The 26,320-nt window shown below is 40.5% G+C and overlaps 4 protein-coding genes across 7 annotated transcripts in view; 2 read left to right on the top strand and 2 right to left on the bottom strand.

Annotated features, from left to right (window-relative positions):
• The first annotated feature begins 47 nt into the window (after window positions 1-47).
• LOC135104341 (uncharacterized) lies at window positions 48-6,150 on the top strand. The gene is made up of 2 exons (XM_064011624.1): window positions 48-163; window positions 4,701-6,150. Exon 2 carries the CDS (start codon window positions 4,751-4,753, stop codon window positions 5,897-5,899), a length of 1,149 nt encoding a protein of 382 aa, XP_063867694.1. The 5' UTR covers window positions 48-163; window positions 4,701-4,750; the 3' UTR covers window positions 5,900-6,150.
• On the top strand, window positions 304-9,584 carry LOC135104340 (uncharacterized). 2 transcript variants are annotated; one of them, XM_064011622.1, is made up of 2 exons: window positions 304-400; window positions 6,490-9,584. In XM_064011622.1, the coding sequence occupies exon 2, from the start codon at window positions 6,535-6,537 to the stop codon at window positions 7,693-7,695; it is 1,161 nt and encodes a 386-aa protein (XP_063867692.1). In that variant the 5' UTR covers window positions 304-400; window positions 6,490-6,534; the 3' UTR covers window positions 7,696-9,584. The 2 variants fall into 2 exon arrangements, with proteins under 2 accessions (XP_063867692.1, XP_063867693.1); XM_064011623.1 differs by lacking the exon at window positions 6,490-9,584 and adding an exon at window positions 2,592-3,912.
• Window positions 9,585-9,934: 350 nt separating this feature from the next.
• LOC135104342 (iron-sulfur cluster assembly scaffold protein IscU-like) lies at window positions 9,935-15,614 on the bottom strand. The gene is made up of 4 exons (XM_064011625.1): window positions 15,274-15,614; window positions 14,130-14,354; window positions 13,435-13,513; window positions 9,935-11,511 (listed from the first exon to the last, which is right to left on the bottom strand). The coding sequence occupies exons 1-4, from the start codon at window positions 15,370-15,372 to the stop codon at window positions 11,423-11,425; spliced, it is 492 nt and encodes a 163-aa protein (XP_063867695.1). The 5' UTR covers window positions 15,373-15,614; the 3' UTR covers window positions 9,935-11,422.
• Window positions 15,615-18,455: 2,841 nt separating this feature from the next.
• LOC135104337 (zinc finger protein ush-like) overlaps window positions 18,456-26,320 on the bottom strand; it is a 33,716-nt gene continuing 25,851 nt past the window's right edge. For all 3 annotated transcript variants that reach the window (XM_064011614.1, XM_064011616.1, XM_064011615.1), the window contains exons 4-6: window positions 24,554-24,791; window positions 23,948-24,169; window positions 18,456-23,355 (exon numbers count right to left, since the gene is read on the bottom strand). In XM_064011614.1, the coding sequence (XP_063867684.1) occupies window positions 20,690-23,355; window positions 23,948-24,169; window positions 24,554-24,791 (3,126 nt within the window). In that variant the 3' untranslated portion in view covers window positions 18,456-20,689. The remainder of the gene's footprint in view (window positions 23,356-23,947; window positions 24,170-24,553; window positions 24,792-26,320) is intronic.

Genomic DNA, 26,320 nt, shown 5'->3' with positions numbered 1-26,320 from the left:
CCCCCTCCCCCCCATCAAGAACAATATGACTGAACCCGTTGTAAAGTATAATGTTGCAACGTAGTGTGAACTGACACGGAGGAAAAAAAATCAATAATAGTAATAAGTTCTGCACAACATTTTGGAGGATGTGAGAGAAGAAACGAAAAGAGCAGGAAAACCAGTAAAGCTACAATACATACATTTACTTTTTTATTTATTTATTTATTTATTTTTTTTTTTTGGGGGGTGGGTCAAGGAAATATCTGTACATGTTCTAGGTTTCTCTATTGTCTCTTAATTTCTCTCTTTTTTTTCTTTCTTTTTTTCTCTGCAGGACTACAGGGCGGGCTTCAACTTATCAGCCGAAAGTACAAGTCATTCTGAAAAAGCTTGGCTGCAAGTATAGGTCACAACACAGGTAACTAAAGACATTTCCACGCTAAGAAACATTGCACACATTTGGGAAACAGCTGGAAAAGTGTTTCCTGTCTAGACTATCTATCCACTCATCTATCCATTCGTCTACTCATCCACCAATCAATCCATTTACTCATCCATCTGTCTAATAATCTATCCATTCATCCACTCATCCTTCCATCCATTCATCCATCCATCTGGGTACTCATCCTTCCATCCATCCATCCATCTATCTGGGTACTCATCCTTCCATCCATCCATCTATCCACTCATCCATCCATCCATTCTTCTATCCACATTCATCCATCCACTAATCCACTCATCCATCTATCCTTTCATCCATCCATCTGTAAATATTGTTCGAGAAGCAGTTTGGGAACATTGTTTACAAGCAATGTTTCTTGGGGTAGACATGCCTTAACCATCTGAAGGGAGTATTCATTAATCACAAATTTAGGCTATCTTGAATCTTGATATAATTTTCAACATTTCGTCCTCACATAGCCCTATAACCTTCAGCATTCCCCCGTTATGTTACAATAATCTTCAACATTCCCTTGTCACATATTACTGTGCTCTTTATTGTTCCTGTCACATATCCTATAACCTTCAACATTCCCCTTTACAAATTAATATAAACAGATGGATGGATGAATAGATAGATGGATGAGTGGATCAGTGGATGGATGAATGTGGATAGAAGATTGGATGGATGGATGAGTGGATAGATGGATGGATGGAAGGATGAGTACCCAGATACATGGATGGATGAATGGATGGATTCAAATTGGTAAGAAAAAAAAAAGGAAAAAAAAAAGAAAAAGGTAAGTGATGGGTATACCCTCCTGTATTATCAAATACTTGTATGTATAGAGTAGACACTGTAGATAATAGTTTCACTGTCAGATGTTCACACTGACACTGAGAATGTGGTCAGTCTGTAGTTTTGTATAATGCTTTCATATTTCATTATTGCACAAGCTTAAGAACCCAGTGGGTGGGAGTTCTATGGTGGGGAAGCAAACATATACTACCTAGATCTTTCCCCGAAAGTTACTACCATAATGTCAGTCTCACAGCTGTGCAACTAAATCAAATAAAATTTTTATCTTCCTAATGAAACCCTTAGTGGGGCAGATTGGCATGCATCAGTCTCTTAGCCATGCAAGTTCAACTAACTGCCTTATTCTAGAGAGTCACATAACACTAAAAATAAAAATCATACTTCTATCTCAGTCATGGCTGTTGAGAAACTGAGAATATAGCATCATATATGAGATTCTGAAAAACAGTGATGATCTCATGAAATACTGACAAGCCTCCTGTTCAGTTAGATCTCCACAAAATTTGTTGCTGATGCTATTATTGATTACCGATGGATGATACTGGGATTCAAAATACTTGATATAGTGAGACATAGGGAAAGCCATACTGTACATAGACGCTTTGTATTGCACAAAACTACATTAACACTGAGGTTTTTTCTTATTTTGTACTGCATAAACCATAGAGAGAGTGGCAAGTTGGGCCAATTCTTAGGTTTCATGACACTGTAAAGAACTCTCTGTGTGATGTGTGCTGAGTTTAATTACTTGAAAATAAGAAAATGTAATAAAGTTGTTCAGTGACTTGTAGCAGACATAGAACAAAATGCTGAAATGAGATAAGAAGTTTTTTTGGGTGGCTTGGAGAAGGCTGGGGGAGGGCTCTATCCTGCAGTGGACCCATAGAGAGTGATGATAATGGAGATAAAGGTGCTTAAGTAATGCTCTGACTTTGAAAGGGCTAGGAAATTCATCTAGAGGGTTAAACCATAATTGAAGAGTAAGGAATTGAGTTCCAGACAGGACACATGATACAGGTGTTGTTACAGGGCAGTCCTTGTTGATCATCTTTGTTCAACTGGTAGAGGTATCAATTTTGTATTTCCATGAGTATCCCAACAGAGGTTTACTTCCAAAGTTTATGTTGCCTTCAGTTCAGTTTCTCAGTGTTTCTATGGTGTTCTAAGGCAGGCCATGACACAAGATACCTCACCAGCGAGCCATGATGATCAACATGACTGAATTGGATTATTCTGCCACAGCACTTTAGTAGTGATTCCCCTCAAAAAAGATATTTGCCTACAATAAAAATTCATATCTAATTCTTAACCGAGACATAATAAGGGTACTAAAGAGAGTAATTTTCAGGCTCCAGTTGGCATCCATCAAGATAAACTTACCGACAAGCCAGTTACAGAATGGAGCACTCATCTATCACACCACTTTCCTCACCAGCAGAAATCACCCAGGCTTGGCTTGAGCAGGTGCTCAGGCACAAGCTGGGCCCCTCACTCAAGCTCACCTCCTGGTCTATGAAATTACCAGAGACCAGGAGTGGATACCTGAGTGAAGTGTGCTTTATACAGGTCTGCTTCTCTATCAGAGAGGGAGCACCAGAAGAAAAGCAGTCCCTGTTTGCAAAATTCATGCCAGATGGTGAGAAGGCACTTCAGGATTTCATGAAAACTTGTCACTTGGCAGAGAGGGAGGTTGAGTTTTATAAACATACCTTCTCAAGGGAGTTCAGGGAATTTTGTGAGACCAGTGGACTGCATCACCCAGTTCCTGAGGTGTACTGGGCTGGACTTGAGGACAGCAAGATAACAATAGTTCTTCATGATCTACGTAGTGATGGCTTTAGGCTCATAGCTCCTGCAGAGGGAAACTCCCTCAAACAAATCAAGCGTGTCTTGGCCACAGTTGCAGTCATCCATGGCTCAGGCATTGCAACTATACAGAAGGAGGGAAAACATCCTGGGGACATTCCTCTTGATATGTCTCATCTTGGGCATTATGTTACAAAAGGTATCAATACACAAATTGAGTTATTTGAGGGAACACCCACTGTAGACATACTAAGGGCTCTCCTTCCAAAAGCAAATGAACTTTTTTCAGTGCCAGAGAAGCACCCTTTTCTGAAGTCAATCATCCATGGGGATCTTTGGACTGCTAATGTGATGTTCTCACAAGATGACCAAGATGCTTGTATCTTTGATTGGCAGTTTGCTTGTGTTGGAAATATTGCCTGTGACATAACAACTTTGCTTTTGATGAGTGCTGAGGTATCTTGCTACACAGAACACCTGACTGAAATTCTTGAGTGTTACTGGAAGAGTTTTGAGCAGTCACTTCAGAAAAATGGAGTCACAGTTGATGTGTCATTCCAAGATTTGGTTTGTAATGTTGAGCTCATATGGATGTATGGCTACTCATTTGTGTGTGCCTCCCTGCCAGGCTTGCTGAAAACCAACATCACTGAAGACCGTGTCCGAGCTGTTGTCCAATTCCTGGAGAAGAGGGAAGTTTTCAAAAATTTTCTTTCTCAGAGAAATAAGTAAAAATGTATTGAATTCACATTGTTTGTTACATTTTTCAGAAAAGAAAATGGAAGAGATGAAATTAGAACAATATATACAAAAAAATCCATCCAATTTATAACAAAGATGATGAAATTTTTAAACTATAATACTGCATATATGTAGAGAGAGTAGTAGGAAGGGGCATGGTGTGGATTCGTATAAGAAGTAAAAACCTTAGGCATCAGAGAATGGTGTGGCTAGAAAACTGCCCTATGTGTTTGTTGAGTGATCTGTTTGCATTCTTGGTTGCTCAAGTGCTGTGTGGTTTGTATTGAATGATTATCATACTCTGATTTACCTCATAAAACAATATGCACCAGAATAATAGGTCCATGGAAAATAAGTTGACATTCAGTCTTGAGGACAGGATTTTCCATTAGAAACTAAATTACGGGTATCATTACTGTCATCATCGCCATCACCAATATCTCATTTCAGGAGCTGAATACTCTATCTAAAAATGGTAACGGCACATATATGTCAGAAAAATTTATAAAACAGGTTATCCAGTTTAAACTGTTCATTGGCAATTATTTTTTATGTTTCCTTAAATTGGTAATGGAATTGACAACTCAAGAATGCAATGCCTTCACTTCTGAAAAAAACTAGGAATTTATATTAAGAGTTAAATCATGATAGTGAGAAGCTAGGGATCCAAGTCTTGACAGAACACTAAAGGTGCAGACTATTACTCCTGTGAGCCACAATGACCAACATGGCTCAAGTGGTTTAGTGGAATTTGGTCAGTCTTGAGTATCGTGCCACTACCCTTCAGTGGTGATTTGGCTTGAAATATTTTATTGATTTGGGGAACTGAATAAAAAGATCTCAACAAAATATTCAGATACAGTTCTTAACTGAGACATAATAAGGATACTAAAGAGTCAATAATTTTCAGGCTCAGGTCGCCATCCATCAAGATAAACTTACCAACAAACCAGATACAGAATGGAGCACTCATCTATCACACCACTTTCCTCACCAGCAGAAATCACCCATGCTTGGCTTGAGCAGGTGCTCAGGCACAAGCTGGGTCCCCCCCTCAAGCTCATCTCCTGGTCTATGAAATTACCAGAGACCAGGAGTGGATACATGAGTGAAGTGTGCTTTATACAGATCTGCTTCTCTACCAGAGAGGGAACACCAGAGGACAAGAGGTCCCTGTTTGCAAAATTCATGCCATGTTATGAGAAGACACTTCTAGATATCATGAAGAATTGCCATTTGGCAGAGAGGGAGGTTGAGTTTTACAAACATGCCTTCTCGAGGGAGTTCAGGGAGTTTTGTGATGCCAGTGGACTGCATCACCCAGTTCCTGAGGTGTACTGGGCTGGACTTGAGGACAGCAAGATAACAATAATTCTTCAAGATCTGTGTAGTGATGGCTTTAGGCTCATAGCACCTGCAGAGGGAAACTCCCTCAAACAGATCAAGTGTGTCTTGGCCACAGTTGCAGTCATCCATGGCTCAGGCATTGCAACTATACAGAAGCAAGGAAAACGTGCTTGGGATATTTCTCTTGATATTTCTTACTTTAAAAATTATGTTGTTGATGGTATTAATAAACAAATAAAGATATTTGAAGGAACACCCACTGTAAACACACTGAAGGCTCTCCTGCCTCTAACAAGTCACCTTTTCTCAGTGGAGGAGAAGCACCCCTTCTTGAAGTCAATTATCCATGGAGATCTTTGGACTGCTAATGTGATGTTCTCACAAAATGACCAAGATGCTTGTATCTTTGATTGGCAATTTTGTCGAGTTGGAAACATTGTCTGTGATATACTAACTTTGCTTTTGATGAGTGCTGAGGTATCTTGCTACACAGAACACCTGACTGAAATTCTTGAGTGTTACTGGAGGAGTTTTGAGCAGTCGCTTCAGAATAATGGAGTTACAGTTGACGTGTCATTCCAAGATTTTGTTTGTAACGTTGAGTCCATGTGGATGTATGGCTATGCTTTCTTTTGTGCCTCTCTTCCTGACTTACTGAAGAGCCATATCACTGAAGAACGTGTTAGAGGTGCTGTCTGCTTCCTGGAGGAGAAGAGTGTTTTCAGAAATTTTCTTTCTCACATATTTACAAACAAGGAATAAATCAATTAGGGAATGTGTGAAGTGAAGAGCAATACAGTCCTCTCCTTTGCATCACCACCACTCATGTGTAATTTGTACTGAGGATGTATAAACATGTTTGTACTGTGGATGAATGGACATGTTTTTACTGGGGATGTATAGAGAAGTTTGTACTGGGGATGAATGGGCAAGTTTGTATTGAGGATGAATGACAAGTTTGTACTGGGGATGTACACATAAATACTGGAAATCAATGAACAAGTTTGTAATGTGGATTTTGTGTATTATATTAGTTGTTCCTTTCCCTGCAGTAGAAGTTTCCATCAAAATTCCATCAGATATTTCTTCATAAGTGGTTGATTTAATTCACCATAACACTGGAATCACATGGTGCTGGGACAGCAGAGGAGACAGCCATGCATTTAGCAGGGATGTGTATTACTTAGTCCATGTGGTGTTTTAAAACTTGTAACAAAAGAGTAAATCTTTAAATTAATGCAGCATTAGCCTCTTTTAGCTAATTTAATCACTAGTTTTCTATATTTATTTAGTAACTGTATTGCATTAAATGAGAATTCCCATGAATATCAGCACATACTTCCTTCTTTCAGGACAGTAATGCACTTTAAATAATATTAACAAGAAATATTGAGGCCATGGATTTACAACCTTTAAAGAGTGACAGTGATATAACTCAGCTGTGGCTGGAGAAGATGCTGTCCATCAAGATGGAATGCAGCATCAAAGTGGCTTTCTGGTCCTCTACTGTGCCACAAGAACGAGAAGGTTTCCTGAGTGAAATATCTTTTGTTAAGGTCCAATACATATCCCCAGCAAATGATGAGGAGCAGGAGTGCAAGTTGGTCTTCAAGTTCTTGCCACAAGATCCCAAGCTAGTCCAGTTCCTAGCCAACGGTGGACTGGCCAAGCGGGAAGTTGAATTCTATCAGTTTGTTAGCAGCCCAGACTTTAAGGCAATCTGTGCAAGGAGTGGCATTGTCCCACCTGTGCCAGAAGTCTTCTTTGCTAGTCTTTCAGACTCTGCCATCACCATTGTTCTTCGTGATCTCAGCGTGGATCAATATAAAAGTGTGCTGATCAGAGATGGCAGCACACTGGCTCAAACCAAGACAGCACTCAGGGCAGTGGCATTAATTCATGGTGCTGGCATCCTCTACCAACAGCAGCACCAGGAAGGGGGATGCCCATCACCCTTGGCAAAAGAGTTTAGCACAGATTTTTATGAACAGTTCTTTGTGCCTAATATGAACACTATGGCAGAGATGCACACAGGTACGTCCCTTGCTGAGGTGTTCAAGGCACTCACTCCCCTAACAAGACACATTCGCTCTACTTCGAAGAGGCACCCACTACTCAAGACTGTGGTGCATGGAGATCTGTGGGCTGGGCAGCTCCTGTACTCTGCAGATGAGAGTTTGGTCAACATTATTGATTGGCAGTTCTGTCACCTGGACAATCCTGTTGGTGATATCATGTCCATGTTCTTCATGAGCACTGACCCTCATGTGCTGGAGGAACACCTGGAAGACATCATGCAAGACTACTGGGCTGCCCTCTGCAAGGTGGTGGAGGCTGGTGGGGGGGAAGTGGGAGTCACCTTGGAGCAACTGATGGCCAACATGGAAGAAATGTGGATGTATGGTTTTATGTTCCTGGTAGTCAGCATCCATGACTTTCTTGGAAGTAACAATATATCAAAGAAGAGGTTACTCGGAGCCTTCACCTTTCTTGAGAAGAGAGGAGTGTTTGCAAAGTTTCTGGCAGAATTTAAAAATGAAGGAGCTGAAGATCTGTGAAATCTATAATTGTAAATATATTGTCACTAATAAAACACCTGACATGGCAACACAATCCATATTATTATGGTGGTTGTAGTTTTTGCTCAAATTGAGTTCTGTTCAGATCCCAATAAACTTTTATGTAACATTTTAATATCACAGAGAACTTTCAGACCAGTCAGCTGCTAGAAAAAGGACAACTACCATATACTAGGAATACTGTAGCCATTGTGCATCATATCAAAAAGTATGTGGCCTCTTGTGAAAACTGATGATATAAGAAAGTCGTATACTTTCAGACCATGAGTGTTACTTTACACCAGTATTAGTCATGACTGATAATAACTACTGTTTTAGCTCTAGATGTTAAGATCTGACAAGATATTTTCATATTAAATGTTAGATAAATGTATACTGCATGTAATATCAACACTTACGGAAAAAAAAATAAATAAAAAAGCTCCAATATTATTCAATTGGTGATGGTGGTGGTACAGGAAGCAACACATTCCATCAACATCATTATCACTGTCAGCATCATCAGCATGCTTCTAGTGCTCAGAGTGTTATGGTAAGGCAGGATCTGGACTTGGAGGAAATTATAGTTGGAAAAGACATTCATGTAAATATGCCAATGAACCAGTTATGCTCACAACCTTAGGAGAAAAAAATGCCAACCAAACCAAAATGCACACTTCACTAACCTTTTCATTGAGAAATTAAGAACCTCATTCTCACTCATCTTAATGCCATTGGCTACATCAAGTCAAACAAAAAATCTGACTTCTTTCTTTTACCATTCTCCAAGTGTTGGAGGTTAGCACCATGTTTTAATTACTCTTATGCATGCATTGCATCTTGTGTCATTCCTATTTCTTGCAACTTTGCCTTTAGTCTTTAGTGCCTTTAGTGACATAGTGAGTGACCTCACTATGTCACTCTTTATCTTTTCCCTTCAACATATTCCTTCAGACAATTTAATGAACACACAAAACTATAATAATGCATTACCACTTAACCAAGCTTTTTTTAGTAATCTCTTCCAGTCAAGAACTGCTTAATTATTTGTGTTAGCAAATTGATTGAAAAATATACTGCAAACCAATTAATATACAGGTATTTACACTGATGTATCTTTACAACTTTCATTGCTTGGTACATTACATAATTTGCTTATAATAAAGAAAATGTGTTGTTTTCAAGTCTTTGCACTATGCAAGATCAATTTGTATTAAGTATGTTGACACAAAAATAAGTATATATGTGTTGTGTTGTATTAAGGTGAATTGTATATTTAGTACATTGCATTACATAGCTGTTATATAGAACAGGGTGGTCCAACTGCTTTGAAACTGTGGGCCATTTTGTCACTAAACTTATACTTGAAATTTCTTTTTAATACATTATTAACCAATATATTAATATGAGTGTTCATGGGCCACAAAGAATCAACTCACAGGCCACTCGTGACCCACAGGCCCACAGTTGGACCACACTAATATAGGACGTTACTATCAATTTATGTGAGTAAAATGTATATATTTTTCCCATGGACCAATTTGTTACTGCAGATTTGTATCAGTATTCAGAAGCATATCATTGAAAATGATGATTTCCTATGATACACAATTTATATTAAATACATTAATTTCAATAAATACAAGTCTATGTGGCTGTGAAAACTATTAACATGTATCTTTTTATAGATGTAAATTCAGGCTTTGAATACAAGTTATGCAATGTTATTTTCTTCAGTTTTTTTATGTGTCCAGTGAAGGCAAGTTTATAAATGCAGTTGTTGTGTTTGCATGAAATTATAGTCATTGTTACTACATGAGTAAGAGTTGATGAACCATTCTTCTCACTGGACTATGGGAGCTAATAAATTTTTTGAAGATTTTTTTATGTACCTATTTGTATCTGTAACCTTTCTACACCACAACAAAGGAACACAACTTTGTCCTTATGTATACCATGGTAAGTTCATACTGTAAAATTAGGCTTCAACTGGACAATTTATATAGATCTTCACTATCATGCATCCAATGCCTTATATTTGAGACCAGATTTCTGTGTAATGCTTTTCCTTGGGTACTTCCTTGCATTTAATGATCAGTCAGCTGCTTGAGTAAAGTAAATAATGCAATACACTGGCATGGCAGGACAGAATGCTCACCAGACATGGCCAATAAATACACAACACTGCATAAAGAAAACTCACCTTTCATATTTTAAAAAGGGGACACATACAACAATAATGGATTGAAAATATATACTGCAAACCAATTAATATACAGGTATCTACACTGATGTATCTTTGCTGTATATATACTATAAAAAATAATACATATGTACAAGTTGCCCAGAGTAGTACATAATGTCAATAATTTCCCATTTGATTTTTAGACATGTAACTGATTAATGGGAGTGATATACATGTAAAATGCTGGTGTAGCACTTCTTATTCTACTTTCATGGCATAAATAATAATCACTTCCAACACAACAGGAACTCTACAAAGTTGGAACTTTGGACATACTCTATTGATCACAGACATTTTATGAAGCTGTAAATTTTTAAATCCAATATACAACACCGGCAATGACTTACATCTAATTAGGTAGCCTGTAACAAACCTAGAGAGAGAGAGAGAGAGAGAGAGAGAGAGAGAGAGAGAGAGAGAGAGAGAGAGAGAGAGAGAGAGAGAGAGAGAGAGAGAGAGAGAGAGAGAGAGAGAGAGAGAGAGAGAGAGAGAGAGAGAGAGAGAGAAAAAAATTCACACTATACTAGTGAGTTGCAAACTGTGTGACTATCACCAAAATGTGCTGCCTATTTCTCCTAGATAGGAAAGTGTTCTTAAATTTGTGCTGCTTGGTAGGCCTGCACTATATGTTTGGTGCACTGTCAGAGTCCAAGATATACCTTTAGTGTACCACTCAGCAAAAAAGTTTGATAACCACTGTGCTATAAACTGTTTACATGTGTAACACCTAAAATTATCTCTAGCCTCATAATATTTCTGATATAAAATAATTTCCATATTTACAAAAATAAGAAAAGAGGCGAGTACAAATCAGTAGCAATTAATCTGAAACTAACCTGAATCTCACAATAGTTTATGAATTTTGAGCTACGACTTGAAAACAGTACTATACATAAACTGCAATATTCTGTGACAGATACTCATTGCCATTTGCATATAATACAACCAATGAATTGCTATGTGAACATAATAAAAGGTACAGTTAACCTTAAATACATTAAACTATAATGCATTAACTTTTTTGTTTCATAATTGCATCAAAATATCAGAGCAGAGGATGAGAAAAGCAGCACAATGAAGCAGCCACACACTGTTTCAAGCAGAACTTTACCTTGCTCCCATGTCTTCTGTCTCTCAACTCTATAATGCATGGGTCTCATCAGTTTCTATATTTGATAAACCTAACAGATCCTGACAGTTTATAGCAAGGTATAGCTTCCCAATGCACCCAGAGTGGACAAGTGTTAGGTTTTGGTTATTATTCATTCTGTGTTTGAATTCCCATGGGAAGTTGACTGATAATGCAACTATATTAGACAAGTGCTAGGTTTTGGTTATCATCCAGCCTGTATTTGAATTCCCAAGGCAAGTTGACTGATCAAGCTTTCAGCTTAAAAATCCCAGCTTTCTGCTAACTAGTTAAATATATCCTGGATTTACTATACAATGAAATAATCATATGACCACAATTCTTAAGATAACCTACTGCTTCTCTTGCTTCAACTTATCCTTGGAAGACTGCTTAATCCGATAGTCACTCAAAGCTGCCTTGATGGCATCCTCAGCAAGCACTGAAAAGGATGAAACATACTGTTACCATGGAAATATTGCACAGTGAGCTTAGGTGGTCTGAAGCATCCCATACAAAGAATAATGGGCAGATATGAGCTTGCCACTGATCAGTAAACAGTTTTCAAGGGACAACGACAATTATGAATAACACTCAGGGGATGGAAACAAATTTTCTTCTTATCTTAGCAGTACATACAGTACATACGGAACAAGCAAGGGAAGCCTTACAGTTACACAGAGAGAAGCAACCCACTCACCACCAAAATGAAGGTGATCATAACACTTAGACGTCTTGCAGCTGGGAAAAGCTATTGGGAAAATGTAGCTGTGCAGTAGTGATGGCACTGTGGGTCATAGAGAGAGCCACAGGTGGCTCGGGATTACTCCTGAGTGCCGAACCTTGTTTATTTACATTGAGGTTCTTCACAGGGTTACCGTATTTCTACAAAATACTGTGTTGAATACAGTAAAATCCCTCTTATCCGGCATCAACGGGACCGCCGACATGCTGGATACTTGAATAGAAGTGAAATTACGTCCACGATCACCACCTTACACTCACGCATCTTACCATAACAAAGATCAGCTGATCTGATCAGCTGCTTAAGTGTAAGCACAACACGCTTCCTCTTTTCTACAACTTTAGGCATGATGAAGGCGTCAGGCGAAAAACAGTGCACACGTGGGACTGAGTCACTGAGTAAACACAGTGCAGTGGGCTGCCGGTGGCGCGAAGCAGTGCACTCTGGCGGCGAGGGGACAAAGTATGCCTCGAGTGGGAATTTTAATCGATTTTATGAGTACACATTGATTTTTTATTGATTTTAAGGCTCGGGGAAAAATGTGCCGGATACTCGAATGCCGGATGAGAGGGATTTTACTGTACTGAGTGTTGCCAATTCAATGGTCTGTTTTTCAACACCTATGTAGAATCTGCTACTAAATATAAAAGGAGAAATGTATGCTAACTTCAGAAAGTTAACATTACTTTGAAATATATATATATATATATATATATATATATATATATATATATATATATATATATATATATATATATATATATATATATATATATATATATATATATATATATATATATGTGAATTTTGCATATTTATAGTGCATATTTCTTTTCATATTAACACAGGAAGGTGTGGATGTGGAAATTTATTCCATGATCAGCTGCCAAATGTCACAATATTTCCACACTAGCAGACAAAATTCCACAATACAGTAACCCTGATTTTTCAACGGGATCACACCTAACTTATTTCAAGGACTGAATTACTGTCTTACCCTCAGCATCTCTCCTTCAAATATATAAAAATTAAGAAAATATTTATGGAAACTATAAATTAGTAATAAATAGCAGCTCTTGTAGTATTTGAAATTAAGTAGCTTTGTTCGAAAACTGAATTATGGTATGGCAACCGAAGCAATTAGGAGTTAAAATTTTTGTTCGAAAACAGAGTTGTTCGGAAAGGGAGAAGTTCAGTAACCAAGGTTCCACTGCATATCTTTGCAGCCAGTGTGTGGTAAATAATGATTTTATCTTTTTGCCAAATTTTCTACAAAAAAAAAGAAGTAAATCACTAAAATCTCAGAGAAGCAAGGATGTTCAGGAATCAGTTTGTAAATTGTAGAGAGAGAGAGAGAGAGAGAGAGAGAGAGAGAGAGAGAGAGAGAGAGAGAGAGAGAGAGAGAGAGAGAGAGAGAGAGAGAGAGAGAGAGAGAGAGAGAGAGAGAGAGAGAGAGAGAGAGAGAGAGAGAGAGAGAGAGAGAGAGAGAGAGAGAGAGAGAGAGAGAGAGAGAGAGAGAGAGAGAGAGAGAGACCTGGCTGACCTAGCTTGAGCACAATACAGCTGAAGTGATAAATATTTTGCTTATGCTTAGGTTCAGTATCTTCTATGAAGACTTACTGGAGCAGTGAAGTTTGACTGGGGGCAGCTTGAGCTCCTTGGCGATGTCAACATTTTTTATCTTGAGAGCTTCATCAAGCTGCGAAAGGTAAAGTCTATATGTAAATCTGAGCAGAAGTAAATTTGTTCTCTAAATCTTACCTCATAGCTACAGGTATAAAAATATTTAAGACATAAGCTGATGACATGTGAGAGAGAGAGAGAGAGAGAGAGAGAGAGAGAGAGAGAGAGAGAGAGAGAGAGAGAGAGAGAGAGAGAGAGAGAGAGAGAGAGAGAGAGAGAGAGAGAGAGAGAGAGAGATACACAAATGGATGGATTGTATCAAGCTGGCCAACCCTCTTAGTGGCTGCAAATTATAACAATGATTCTATGCACTTTATATTCTCATCCTCTTCTATATTCAACAATCCTCCAAAAATCCTTTGCCCATCTGTCAACAAAAGGAGCCTTCTCAGCCAACATCCTGCTCTATTCTCCTTTAGTCTGACATTTTATTCTTTCCCAGATGTCACCTATTTATAAACTGTAATAATAATAATAACAATAATAATAATAATAATAATAATAATAATAATAATAATAAAATAATAATAATAATAATAAAAATAATAATAATAATACAGGGAAAATACAGTAACTAGTCCTGTATTCTCATTCATCACAATTCCCTCCTATAACTTTCTCCCACAACTCACAGTCTTTCCCTTGACCCATTCTGTGGCTAGAGAGGATGAGGCAATGGCTGAGCCGCATCCAAACGTCTTGAACCGAGCATCAATGATCTTGCCGTTATCATCCACCTTCACTTGTAGCTTCATGACGTCCCCACAGGCAGGTGCGCCCACCAGGCCTGTCCCCACTGTCTCGTCATTCTTGTCCAGTGACCCAACATTGCGTGGGTTCTCGTAGTGGTCAATCACCTTGGGAAGTGAAAATAGAGACCAGTTAGAAAATTACAGTAATTGTGTCGGATCTGATTAGATTCTGAGGTACCTTTTACTGTAGAGCTACTTAAAAATTGTTCATTGGCAGTTTGAGAACTATGTAGTAGTTGCAGGATAATACTAAACTGAGTTCTGGTGAGATACCATGACCCATGAGTGACAGAACCGACTGCTACAGATTGAGCTTCCTTACTTTGTTAAAATACATGTGATTTTGCTGAGGAATAATAATCATATCAGAATATAAGTTACCAATGTCTAGAAATTAGAGATGCTTTTTACCTGAAAAATCAAGCTGAAAAAAAAAAAAGGTAATTGTCTAGAGTCCTTACCGGGCCTTATTACTGGTCTATTCACTTCAATTCTTTTACACATACCTTCACATGCACCTAAAACATCATTTTAAAGTGGGGGACAAATGCCCCCTTCCCTCTAGTCGGTTAGGTTAGGTTAGGTTAGGTTAGGTTAGGTTAGGTTAGGTTTTAGGTGCATGTGAAGGTATGTGTAAAAGAATTGAAGTGAATAGACCAGTAATAAGGCCCGGTAAGGACTCTAGACAATTACCAAAAAAAAAACTCACAATAGTATAATGTGTAAAATCTCCTTAGAAACTAATACGAACAGTGATACTCCCACTGACACAAGTGTGCTGCACAGGTACATTAAGTAGGTGTGTTGGACATTAACAAAGTATGACAACAGCTATTTATACAACAATTGGAGAGGTGTGATAGACAGACAGGATAACACTGCACAACTTAGCAAATTCACTCAACTTTGCATTTTCTCACTTGTTACCTAATTCGCGAAGTGTCTGCCTGCCTGCCTGATGCACCGCCCTGACAACTCTGAGTGTCTGCCTTAACATCGGAACTAACTCCTCCAGGCAACTCACCTTGTCATGGTAGTGGGCAACTGCAATGGTAACTGCCTCCCGTCTGCCGTGCACGTGTAGCAGGGGCAGGGATCGGGAGAGGGCCCGTGCTAGCGACATGCTCACACCTCTGCCTCGTACACCTCAGTCCAACAAACTATTCCTGTTATTCCTCCTCCAGTCCTTCCCTCGCTTGATACACTCCTTCCTGCCACTCACGACAACTCCTACTAGATTTCACTGGTAAATATGGAGCTTATATATAACACGAATGGTGCTAATTGATAATTTCCCGAGGATACCTCCCCACTACCTGTAACCTGCCTCTGCTACAAGGTTCACGCGACAACGTAACACTGCCCGTCTCGCCCTACGTACTGTTCTTATTTTTTTAAATATTTTTTTTTCAAATTTATGGTATTCCAGAAGGTATGCATGTATATGATTATTTCTTGTAGATTTTGCGAATACAAAAAATACGTGCATACTTACAATGATACTTCTATATATCGAAACTACGATAGTTCACTAAGTGAAGATTGTGTTCAGCTATCCGCAAGTTGCCCTTGCGAATATTTTCTCTCCGGAATAAAACATATATGACTTTCGATCTATACATGATAAGTTGTATCTTCTTATCTCATCCACCGCAAAAAAAAAAAAAAAAAAAAAAAAATAGTAAGGTACAGCGACAATGATAGCTGTTATCCTTAGGTTAAATTACGTAATTTCGTTGTAGAAGATTCTACTGCGTTGTGCAGTGCAATATATATATATATATATATATATATATATATATATATATATATATATATATATATATATATATATATTTTTTTTTATTTATTTATTTATTTATTATTTTTTTTTTTTTATGTAGGAAGGACACTGGCCAAGGGCAACAAAAATCCAACTAAAAGAAATGCCCACTGAGATGCCAGTCCCATAAAAGGGTCAAAGCAGTAGTCAAAAATTGATGAATAAGTGTCTCGAAACCACAGTGAATACCACAGTGATATATGTAACATTGGTAGTAGGCCTATTCATAAATGTTAAACGATTTTCATGGACTTCCTGGTCTTGCTTTAATTTATAATTCATTCATATATATATATATATATATATATATATATATATATATATATATATATATATATATATATATATATATATATATATATATATATATATATATATATATATATATATATATATATATATATATATATATATATATATATATATATATATATATATATATATATATATATATATATATATATATGCAATTTTGTTCTTTGTAAATTAATCTTACGAAATCTCGAAAAAAAAACCACGGACAACCTAGACCTACCTCTGAAAAATCAGTGGCAGGTACTGGAATTCCCAAGATACTTTGATAATAAAACTTCCTGTGTAATATAACACACGTTCATCCTTCCTCCCAAGATGGTTATGCGGTTTGTGTGTGTACGTGCCAATCCTAGGTGGCGGTACAACTGTTTCCCTGTAAAGAATACAATCATGTCTAACGTGTCTAACGGGAGGTGCAGCAGATTTGACAAGTGGCAACGCCGTCACATCAGTCTCCATTCTATATAACCAGAATCACTGCAGTCGAGACTCAGCCTTGCTGCAGCCTTCCTCAGCAACTAATTCCTCTTTATCACAGCGACTCGATTTACAAAGAAACGAAGCGACGGTCTGTGGATAGAGACCATACGGCCCTCTTCTAATAGAATCTAGCTTCCTTCCTTGCACATCACCGCTTTGGGTCAAGGAATCTAGTTTCCTTCCTTGCACATCACCGCTTTGGGCCAAGGAATCTAGCTTCCTTCCTTGCATATCACCGCTTTGGGCCAAGGAGACGGCCACATGCATGGAGCTATAGTATATGCGCCCAATTCACCACTTACCGTGAAATATAAGCACGTAATAATTAAGGAACATCGGATGTGGATTAATAATCTTCATGTTTTCTCAAAGGGTTAGCGATGAATTGTCCATGAGATGTTATCGCCAATGCTATCAATGCGTTATCAATCAGCTCAAGTTGATTACTAACACCTAAAGGGATTTAGGTCAGCCTTGTTTGCTTTGTTGCTGCATCACACTGGCACAATGCAACCATTTTTGACTACACACACGCCCGCACACACACATCAAGATAAACACTCCCAGTGTGGTAGGTTTTATCTACAGTCACAGTTTTATTAAGATTACACAATGAAAGATAAATGATATGGTTCACTATACGTGGAATATGGGAACATTATGAAGTTTTTGTTGGCACAAATGATTTAGTGCAGGAAATTAATGAATAGAATAATGTATGGCATGATAATAAGCTTAAGCATTAAAAATGACAATAATATACTGTAAGTAATTTTATGAAGTGCTGTAAAATGCTATCATAGGCACGAGTTTCCCCAGTTCACAATATTTTGCTGGAGTTGACTTTTTTTTTTTTTCCAACCTTCTGTGTAACAAATTTGACTTGTATATGGTGTACAGTATTACCAACACAGCTAAGACATGAAGATCTTTTGCTGTCTGAAGTTCTCTACTACCATCTTCATATCCCTTCCCACCAGCCACAGAGGCCATAAAGGTGAGGGACAATAGGCGAGCTAAGAAAGAATAAATAAACAGGACAAGGTCGCGGTCACGGGCATATCGTGGTGGCAGGACAAGACTCGTGCGACGTGCATAGTTGTTTCTCGCTAGGTCAAGGCAGACAAGCTTGAGGCGTCAGTCTCTAGCCATCAGATTACAAGGAAAGCTCTAAAATTCATGGAAGAAGACAAGTAAATATTCCCAGAGCGCATATTCATGTAAATAGATCAAGGTCGCATCACAAGACAAAACGAAGAGATAGAGGCAAATTTTGAGAGCGGTTGACCTGATATTTCACAGGAGCTGCATGCTGTTTCCTTGTCATCATTGATTTATGTTAGTATCGTGTACTGCATGCTACAGGTTCAATGCTTCTTGTAGCGAGGTTTGCAACGTGAAAGGAGCCAGTTGTTGCCAGGACGCTGCGATGCTACATAAAACTTAGACAACTCACCTTTTTGTCTCAGCTACCTTCCTGCACGCATCTCTGAAAAATTATGCATGTGCCGACTCTCTCTCTCTCTCTCTCTCTCTCTCTCTCTCTCTCTCTCTCCGCACCAAAGAGGGATGATGATAAAATACATGCAAAACAGACATCAGTTTTACTAAAGAGAACCATAGTACACAGAGGGCAGAATGCAGTACATGGATTGGTACGAGGGATGAGATATGGTACAGTGAGAAAAGGCTATGGAACACACTGGGCTGGAGGTACAGGAAGTTGGGGGGCACAGAGCAACGGTAAAGAGATGGGGGAAGATCATTCAGACGCAGTAAAATATAAAACACGCAGGGAGATGTAACAAGTTACGTAGTTGAGAGGGATACTCAAGTGTAACAAGGCGTGGAGGAGCTTATCAAATGTATGATAACAGAACCGAGCACTGGGTTTAGTGAAAGACAGATATAGTATATTGAGTGACCCTTTTCTGGGGACACAGAGTACACATCAATGGCAATAATATAAAACTTGATAGCAATTCCATATCGTGCCAAAGATGACGGTTAATAAGAGGACTTACCATACTCAGAGAGAGAGAGAGAGAGAGAGAGAGAGAGAGAGAGAGAGAGAGAGAGAGAGAGAGAGAGAGAGAGAGAGAGGAGAGAGAGAGAGAGAGAGAGAGAGAGAGAGAGAGAGAGAGAGAGTACTTGCTGGCTAAGACAGTGAAACAGTCTCTGAGGAAGGGGATAAGGCAGTGATGGAAATGAGTCAAAATAAAGTGCTTAAGACTGAGATGAGGAGCCAAACATAAAATATTCAGCTAGAACAAATAGGGCATCAATTTCATAATAGGACTATAGAAACAAATGAGGTGATGCTGATTCTTCACTTCAGTATTTCAGCAAGTGAATCAAATATTAATTTATCTTTTATAAAAATAATACAATTAACTGTTAACTGTTTGTAATGTCATAGTGAAGGAAGCAACTACATGAGAGAGAGAGAGAGAGAGAGAGAGAGAGAGAGAGAGAGAGAGAGAGAGAGAGAGAGAGAGAGAGAGAGAGAGAGAGAGAGAGAGAGAGAGAGAGAGAGAGAGAGAGAGAGAGAGAGAGAGAGAATGAGTATTTAAAAAGATGGGGAATCTCACATACTTAAAATTCTCTTGTGAAATAATAACAAGAAAAACATTCTTTACAGCTCTTCCATCATGTAAATATCCCTGCCATTTGATAATCTTAATACAGAAGAATACAAAATATCCAAGGAGCAAACTTAAACACACACATATACACACACACACATTCACTCACACTCACACTCACATGGAACACTCATAAGACAGTAATGTTAACACGTACATGAGCTATCACATGTTGTTCTGTACCGAGTTAAAAAACAGGGTGGTTTTTGGACACTTGGTTCCACTGGGTGTTGAAATAGAAGGCAGGAAAAGAGACAGTTAGAATGGGATACATTTTCATGAGAACAGCTGGAGAAAGAGAGAGGGAAGGATTCTGACTGAGAATGCTTACAGCTTTCTTTAAAAAAAACAAGGAATATCTTATGTGAACATAAAATCCTGTAAAACAAAACAAATATAGAAGAGAATTCTTTCATTAGTTTTAGATACTTTACACTCAACTATTTTCCTGTGAACACCTAATATGTTATTCAGAAGGAGCCAGGGATTTAGTTTTTTTACTCACTGACGGCACAACACGCACGACTAGACACCACCCTTGTCTCCAGCTTGAATCTACTATATTCAATGTTTGCACTTATGAGACTCTACAGTATTCCATTCTGAGCTTTCACTTCAGTTTCTTCCATAACAGTCACTCACATAGATCAGTGCCTCATTCATCTGCAAACTCTTATAAAATTCACTCATGAGGTCAGCTGTTTTTCTTGTTGCTGTAGATACTTTCACTGGAGACTTTGCATCATTGTCTTGTCCCACATTTCTTTTTACAGCAAGTACAACAAAACAAACAAACAAAACACAGGGTGGTAGATATGTATCTTTGCCAGACTGATCTTGAGTTGTAAGAAGGATAATACATGTCAGTAATAATCTAGTTGCTCAGTTAAACAGTGACTATAAAGCATATATATATAAATAGTTCTTCAAAATTTCTCTCTTTATGTCGTATATCTTGCATCTGGGTCCTACCAGCTAGGGGTTAGTGGGGGACTGGTATTGGGAGTGGGTGAGTATGTACAGCTGATATGGCATTAGGTCACCACCCCACCCAGCACTATGTACAACTAAAGCTTAGCAGATTTCCAATAAGTTAATGCATTAGGAAGCAAGACATTGACTCCACCATGCAGAAATAAGCATTGCAAATGCCAGGTCTTTAGCTAGCACTCCATAGGTCACTGGACTGCTGTTTCCGGTGGAGTGGTGGATTCTGGCTTGGTGCAGTAAAACCTCTTGTGTGCCAAGAAGGACTCTGTGAATGAGAACGTTATATTACAAGCCTTGCAGTACCGCTGGATGTCTGGCCCATTGGTGCTTGTTGTGCCACCATTGCTTGTGGCCTCTGCTTTAGAAGTTTCCTCACTTGGGGAGTGTGGCATTGAAGAGAATGTTCGGGTTTTGTCGTTCACTTCTTCCACTTCAAGTTTAACCTCTGGCTCTAGCTTGATAGCAGGAAGTGGAGGTGAGCTTACTGGGTTCCCATTCTCAACAGGATCATGTCTTTCAGTCTCAGGTGTAGCAGGAGCATCAGCAACTGAGCCCATGGCCTGGCCCTCAAGAAGAGCCTGCAGCTTGGCATCAATTCCAACTTTGTGCACCACAGTCAAATGTTTGGCCAGGCTGGCACGGTAAGGTGTCACAAATGGGCAGAAGTGACATGAGAGAGGCTGATCTGTGCATTCAGCTGCTCCCTCTGCTAAAAGGGCAGAGAGGGTAGGGTTTTCAAGAATGACCCTAGGTAGGTCAGCCATTGTTCTCATCTCTGCCACTCTCCGACTGCCATCATCATCTTCAAGGATGCATGATATGAAGTTTTCCTCTTGAAGTTCATTGGTTCTCTTCTCAAAATGCATCCTGATGTGAGTGCGCATGCCCCTTAGTGTGTTGCCACGGTAACCACAGATTGTACAGCGAAAACCCTTGATGCCAGCATGGGTTTCCAAGTGCTTTTGGGCAGCAGCTGCAGTAGGGGAGATGGCAGGACAGCATGGGCATTTCCACCCATGAGATGGGGCAGGGGAAGGTGTTACACACTGATGGGCTGCCTGCAGTGTCTCTGGCATTGCACAGCGGCACCGAGGACACCTCCATAGACCTTTGGTGACACCCTCCTCCCCTGATGCACCCTCACGTTTTGGACAGTAGTAGGTTTGATGGGCCTTGAGATTATCAGGAGAAGTGAATTTGATGCCACATGCTGTGCAGATAAACTGAAGCAGAGGTTTGGTTCCCTTGGGAGCATCTTTTACAGAAGGAGAAGATTTGGTTGTTGGTGGTGATGTAACTTCAGGTAGAGCACTTGGGGATCGTCTGGATGGCCCTGCTCCAGCTTCTGCAGCTCCTGTTGTTGCTGCAGCTGGGCTCCTGTTACTACTGGATCTGTGGTCATCCTCCCCTCGATTGATGGTGCGAGCAGCACAATAGTGTTTCTTGTGAACTTGTAGGTTTTCCTCTTTATAAAACACAATGTTACACTCATTGCATTTTGCTTCACCTTGTTTGACTATGACTGGGGGATTTACTAGTGGTGCCAAGCCATTCATGAGCAAATCAGAGTTGAGGAGCTTGAGGGCAAGTTCTGGTGGCACACCGTGCAGGCCCTGGAGACTAGCCAGTGAAAGCCCACCCAAGTTCTCAAGACTTGCCAGGAGGTTAGGGAAGCCAGGAGGCAACTGAGGCAGAACTGGGGGAACCTGAGTTGGCTGGTTAGGAGAACGGGTAGAGGTGGATGGCCGTGGAGACTCTGGGAGGCCTCGTGGAGAGCCTAGAGTTGGGGCTGCTGAGGCTGGGCGAGGGGAACGGGGTGTGGATTGCCCCTCAGCCTCACTAGAAGGTGAGGGCCGAGGTGGTGAGGCTAAGAGTTTCCCCTCAAACTCTCCAGTTGGTCCTTGGGAGGAGCCAGGACGGGACTTGGGGACTGGGGAGCGAGCTTGAGTAGGAGTGTTGACTTCCCGATTCTCTTTCTCCTCATCACTTAATAGGTCTGTTTTGATCGTGAGTTTTGGCCTCTTGGTGGTGAGGTCAAGTGGACACTCTCCTTCTCCCCGTCTCTTTCCACACACATCACTGCTCACGGGTTTCAGTCTGGAATCATCCTTGGGAGAATGTTTTGGTGGTGAAATGGGACTGGACTGTGGGGATGCCTGGGGAGGGTGAGTGGGAGGGGGTGCAGAGGATGGGACATGAGTGGCTGCTGCTGTTGGGGAGAGGAGGGGAGGAGGGGCAGGACCAGGAAGGGGACCAGGGGACAGTGGCTGCACCTGGCCATTGGGAAGAACCACTGCTGCTCCGGCTTGTGGCAGCACATGGGGAGGCAGCAGCCGTGCTTCAGCCACCAGTGAGTATGGCACCAGCAGGATGGGGTTTGTGGGCAGCGCAAGGATGGGCTGATTGCTTCCTGCTGCTGCATTCACCATGGCTGACAGGCTGGTCGCTGCGGCACCTGATCCAGACTCTTCCCGGGCAGGACTCTTGCCTCCTCCCTTCAGGACGTGGCGGGTCTGGCAGTAGTGAGCCTTGTGGACGCGGAACGTTTTGACTGAAGAAAATTGGATGTCACAGTCAGAACAGTATCTATCAGTGGCTCTGGTCTCGCTAAGGGTGACCTGTGGGGCTGCTGCAGTGGTGTGGGAGGCATTTCCAGTCTTGGCCAGGTCCTCAGGGTTGGTGTGGATGTTCATGTGGCCATTGAGGCTCAGCTTGTGTGCAGTGGTGTAGGGGCAGTGAGGGCACCGCAGCACACGTCCTCCCTCCTCCTCATCAGTGGTGGCTCCTCCATCACCCCGGGGACTCATGCTGGCTGTGGAGGGCGGCAGTTCCTTGCTGCTTGTTGACTCATTATCTGTAATAGTTGTGTGTGTGAGGTATTGCCCACCATGAAGTGCAAGATTTAGTGATGAGAAAAAAAAAGAGGAATAAAAGCATAAAGTAACTGAGAAACCAAAAAGGGGAATGTGAAAATATCAAGATAGAAATGGCAGGGAGTTTTTTGAGATCTTCAAAGAGATATATTTGAGTGTAGCAGTGATGGGGGATGAAAGTGGTAAAAATATAGAAGCTGAGAAAGCAGTAAGAAAAACAAGAGATGCAAACAAGTACAAGTCTCTTAAAAGTTAGAGAAATTGAAAAAAAGAACCTTTGTTAGACCAGCCAGATTTCTATCCTGTATGAACAGTATACATAGGTATGTATTTTACATGAAATGGACTGGTCAGATCTATGCATATGCAGAGAAAGCTTCAGAAAGACTAACTAGCATGTATATATATTGAAAAACCTTGCACTGGATCAATCATATACAAATACTAGTGATAAATACTTTTACTTTGTGGACTGGCACTTCAGTGGGCCTATTTTTATAACATATTTTATTACCCTTGGCCAGTGTCTTACACAAAAAAGTTTCAAATGTTAACTGTACTGAGGGTGAGTACCTGAGTGGAGGTTCTGGCGATGGGTGCAGTAGAACATGCGGTGGGCCTCCAGGTTGCTGGGGCTGCTGAAGCGGATGCCACACACACAGGTGGTGCGGCCGTTACTGCTGGTGCCACTGCCCCCACCAGCTCCTCCAGTGGTGGCGTCAGTGAGTGCTGAACTGCTGGTGCTGTTGTTGGTGCTGATGCTGCCGAGACTTGATGCAAGGCTCACCACTGCAGCTGTGATTGGGGTGAGAATGTGGTGAAGTTCTGGTTTTCCTGTATCCTTCAGCTATTTATGAAGATGTTGAAAGGGAAATTACAGAATAAATTGTATTTCTTACTTTACTTTTAAATAGATGAATGTCTAAGTAGTGGAAAATGAAGAAGGGTTTGCTTTTTAAGAGGAAAAAAATATGAACCACTGAGTCATTTGTTTAATGAAAAGAATAAATAATGCTCACATCATTACCAGAGTTTAGCATTTATATATCAAAATAAATTCAATCTAACATAACAGTGTAAGTTACAAATGTAGGTAAATGTGAAGCTTCCTGAATGATGAACCTGCCTTATGTCAATGGAATGAAAGCTGGAAAAGTGGTGAGGATTTCTAGTCCTTACCGGGGGCAAGGCGGTGCAGTGCTGGCAGCATGGACAGCAGCGGCAGGCCCTGGATCATGGAGGTAAGCTGCTGCCGGGCTGCCTCGATCTCCGGAGTGAGGCCTGGCGACACCTGGGCCCGAGGGGTGCTGGGTGCGGCGGGGTGGGCCAGAGGAGAGGGCTCACTCACTTCCTCCTTCATAACGACCTCGTTGCCAAGCTTAGGACTCGAGGTGCCGGGGTGCTCACTTTTCACCGCCTGCACGCCAAGTGGGTTAGCATTAGACGTAGCCTTTATGAGTGTCTTCTTTTGTGTGTGTGTGTGTGTGTGTGTGTGTGTGAAACGTCTCATAGAAGCAATCTTTCATTCCACCCACGTAAATGATAGGCGCAGTAAGATAACACGTGCTCTTAATCAGACCATGTATTTCACTAACACAGTCCAAATATAAACTACTTAGACAAACAAATAAAATAAGTACACGAATAACTAAATACACAATCAACTTTATCTGTAGTAACGAAAATGTGACCATGGATCGTGGAATGGATAACAAAATGCAGGGTGGGTGGCAGAACACAGGTTCATGGGTGGAAAGCGCCGGGCGGTGGGTGGCAGAGCGCAGAGTGGTAACAATGCCATGTGGATGAGGTCAATACGTTAGACGGTGGCAAAGTGACCTAACTTAGCACACTTATAGTGATGTAGATATTTGCAGCTAGTTCGTGGGGCGTAACATTGACATAAGTGCATACAATAGCCTAGAAAACTCTTGTGAGCTCAAAGACCCCATCTAAACTAGTAATATAGATTAAGGTAGCTTTATTTTCTCTCCCCAACACACACACACACACACACACACACACACACACACACACACCTATTTTATTATGAATTCCTTCCCCTAATTATTGCCACGATCAGAGTGTCGATCAGAAGAAAGGCGTGTGTGACCCAGTAACCAAAGGGAGTGGGGAGGAACAACGGGAGCGAGCGAGGAAAACACTAACGCGTCTGGCAACCTTTCCTTTATCTCCCCTCCCACTCGCTCTATCTCCCCCTCCCTCGCTTATCTCTCCCCCCCGACTCCTGCCTGCCTAGCCTCCTTTGTTTTATTTTTCCAAGCCAGCCTCTCGTTCTTTTCATAGCTCCTCACATTACTTGAAAGAAGAAAGTTTGTTGTAAGCCATGCTACTACTTGGGATAAGACGAGTGGCCTTCGTTCCTTTGTCAAACGCTCTCTCTCTCTCTCTCTCTCTCTCTCTCTCTCTAAAGTTCCAGATACTGAACACGTGAATGAGAAATTCCTGTGACTGACTGACTCACCATTACGAGAAATAAGTGGAGGTGGAGATGTGAAGGAAAATCCTGGTGTTTGCAAAGAGAGAGAGAGAGAGAGAGAGAGAGAGAGAGAGAGAGAGAGAGAGAGAGAGAGAGAGAGAGAGAGAGAGAGAGAGAGAGAGAGAGAGAGAGAGAGAGAGAGAGAAATAGTGGCTGAGAGATAGAGGTAGGAGAACTAAGAATTCTGTGTTCCGGGATCATTCTTCTTACTACTGCCTTCTAACCGCCAAGACACCGCGATTCTTTGCTCCACCAGTCCCTGCCTATCTTCCTTCACACCTGCATCTCTCCATTAGATGGCGAAAATAACATATATTATGGGGATAGAAAAAAAAATGTATCTTGCTCGTATTTGCAAGCACAATTTCCTCTAATAAATCATGCGAAAGACCTTTCTGATAGAAATAACACGAAGTACGCATTGCAAAAAAAAAAAAAAAAAAAAA

The sequence above is a fragment of the Scylla paramamosain genome, chromosome 10 (assembly GCF_035594125.1).
Source record: "Scylla paramamosain isolate STU-SP2022 chromosome 10, ASM3559412v1, whole genome shotgun sequence".
NCBI lineage: Eukaryota > Metazoa > Arthropoda > Malacostraca > Decapoda > Portunidae > Scylla > Scylla paramamosain.
The sequence above is the reverse complement of the archived record's forward strand: the minus strand, read 5'-3'. Positions and strand labels throughout refer to the sequence as shown.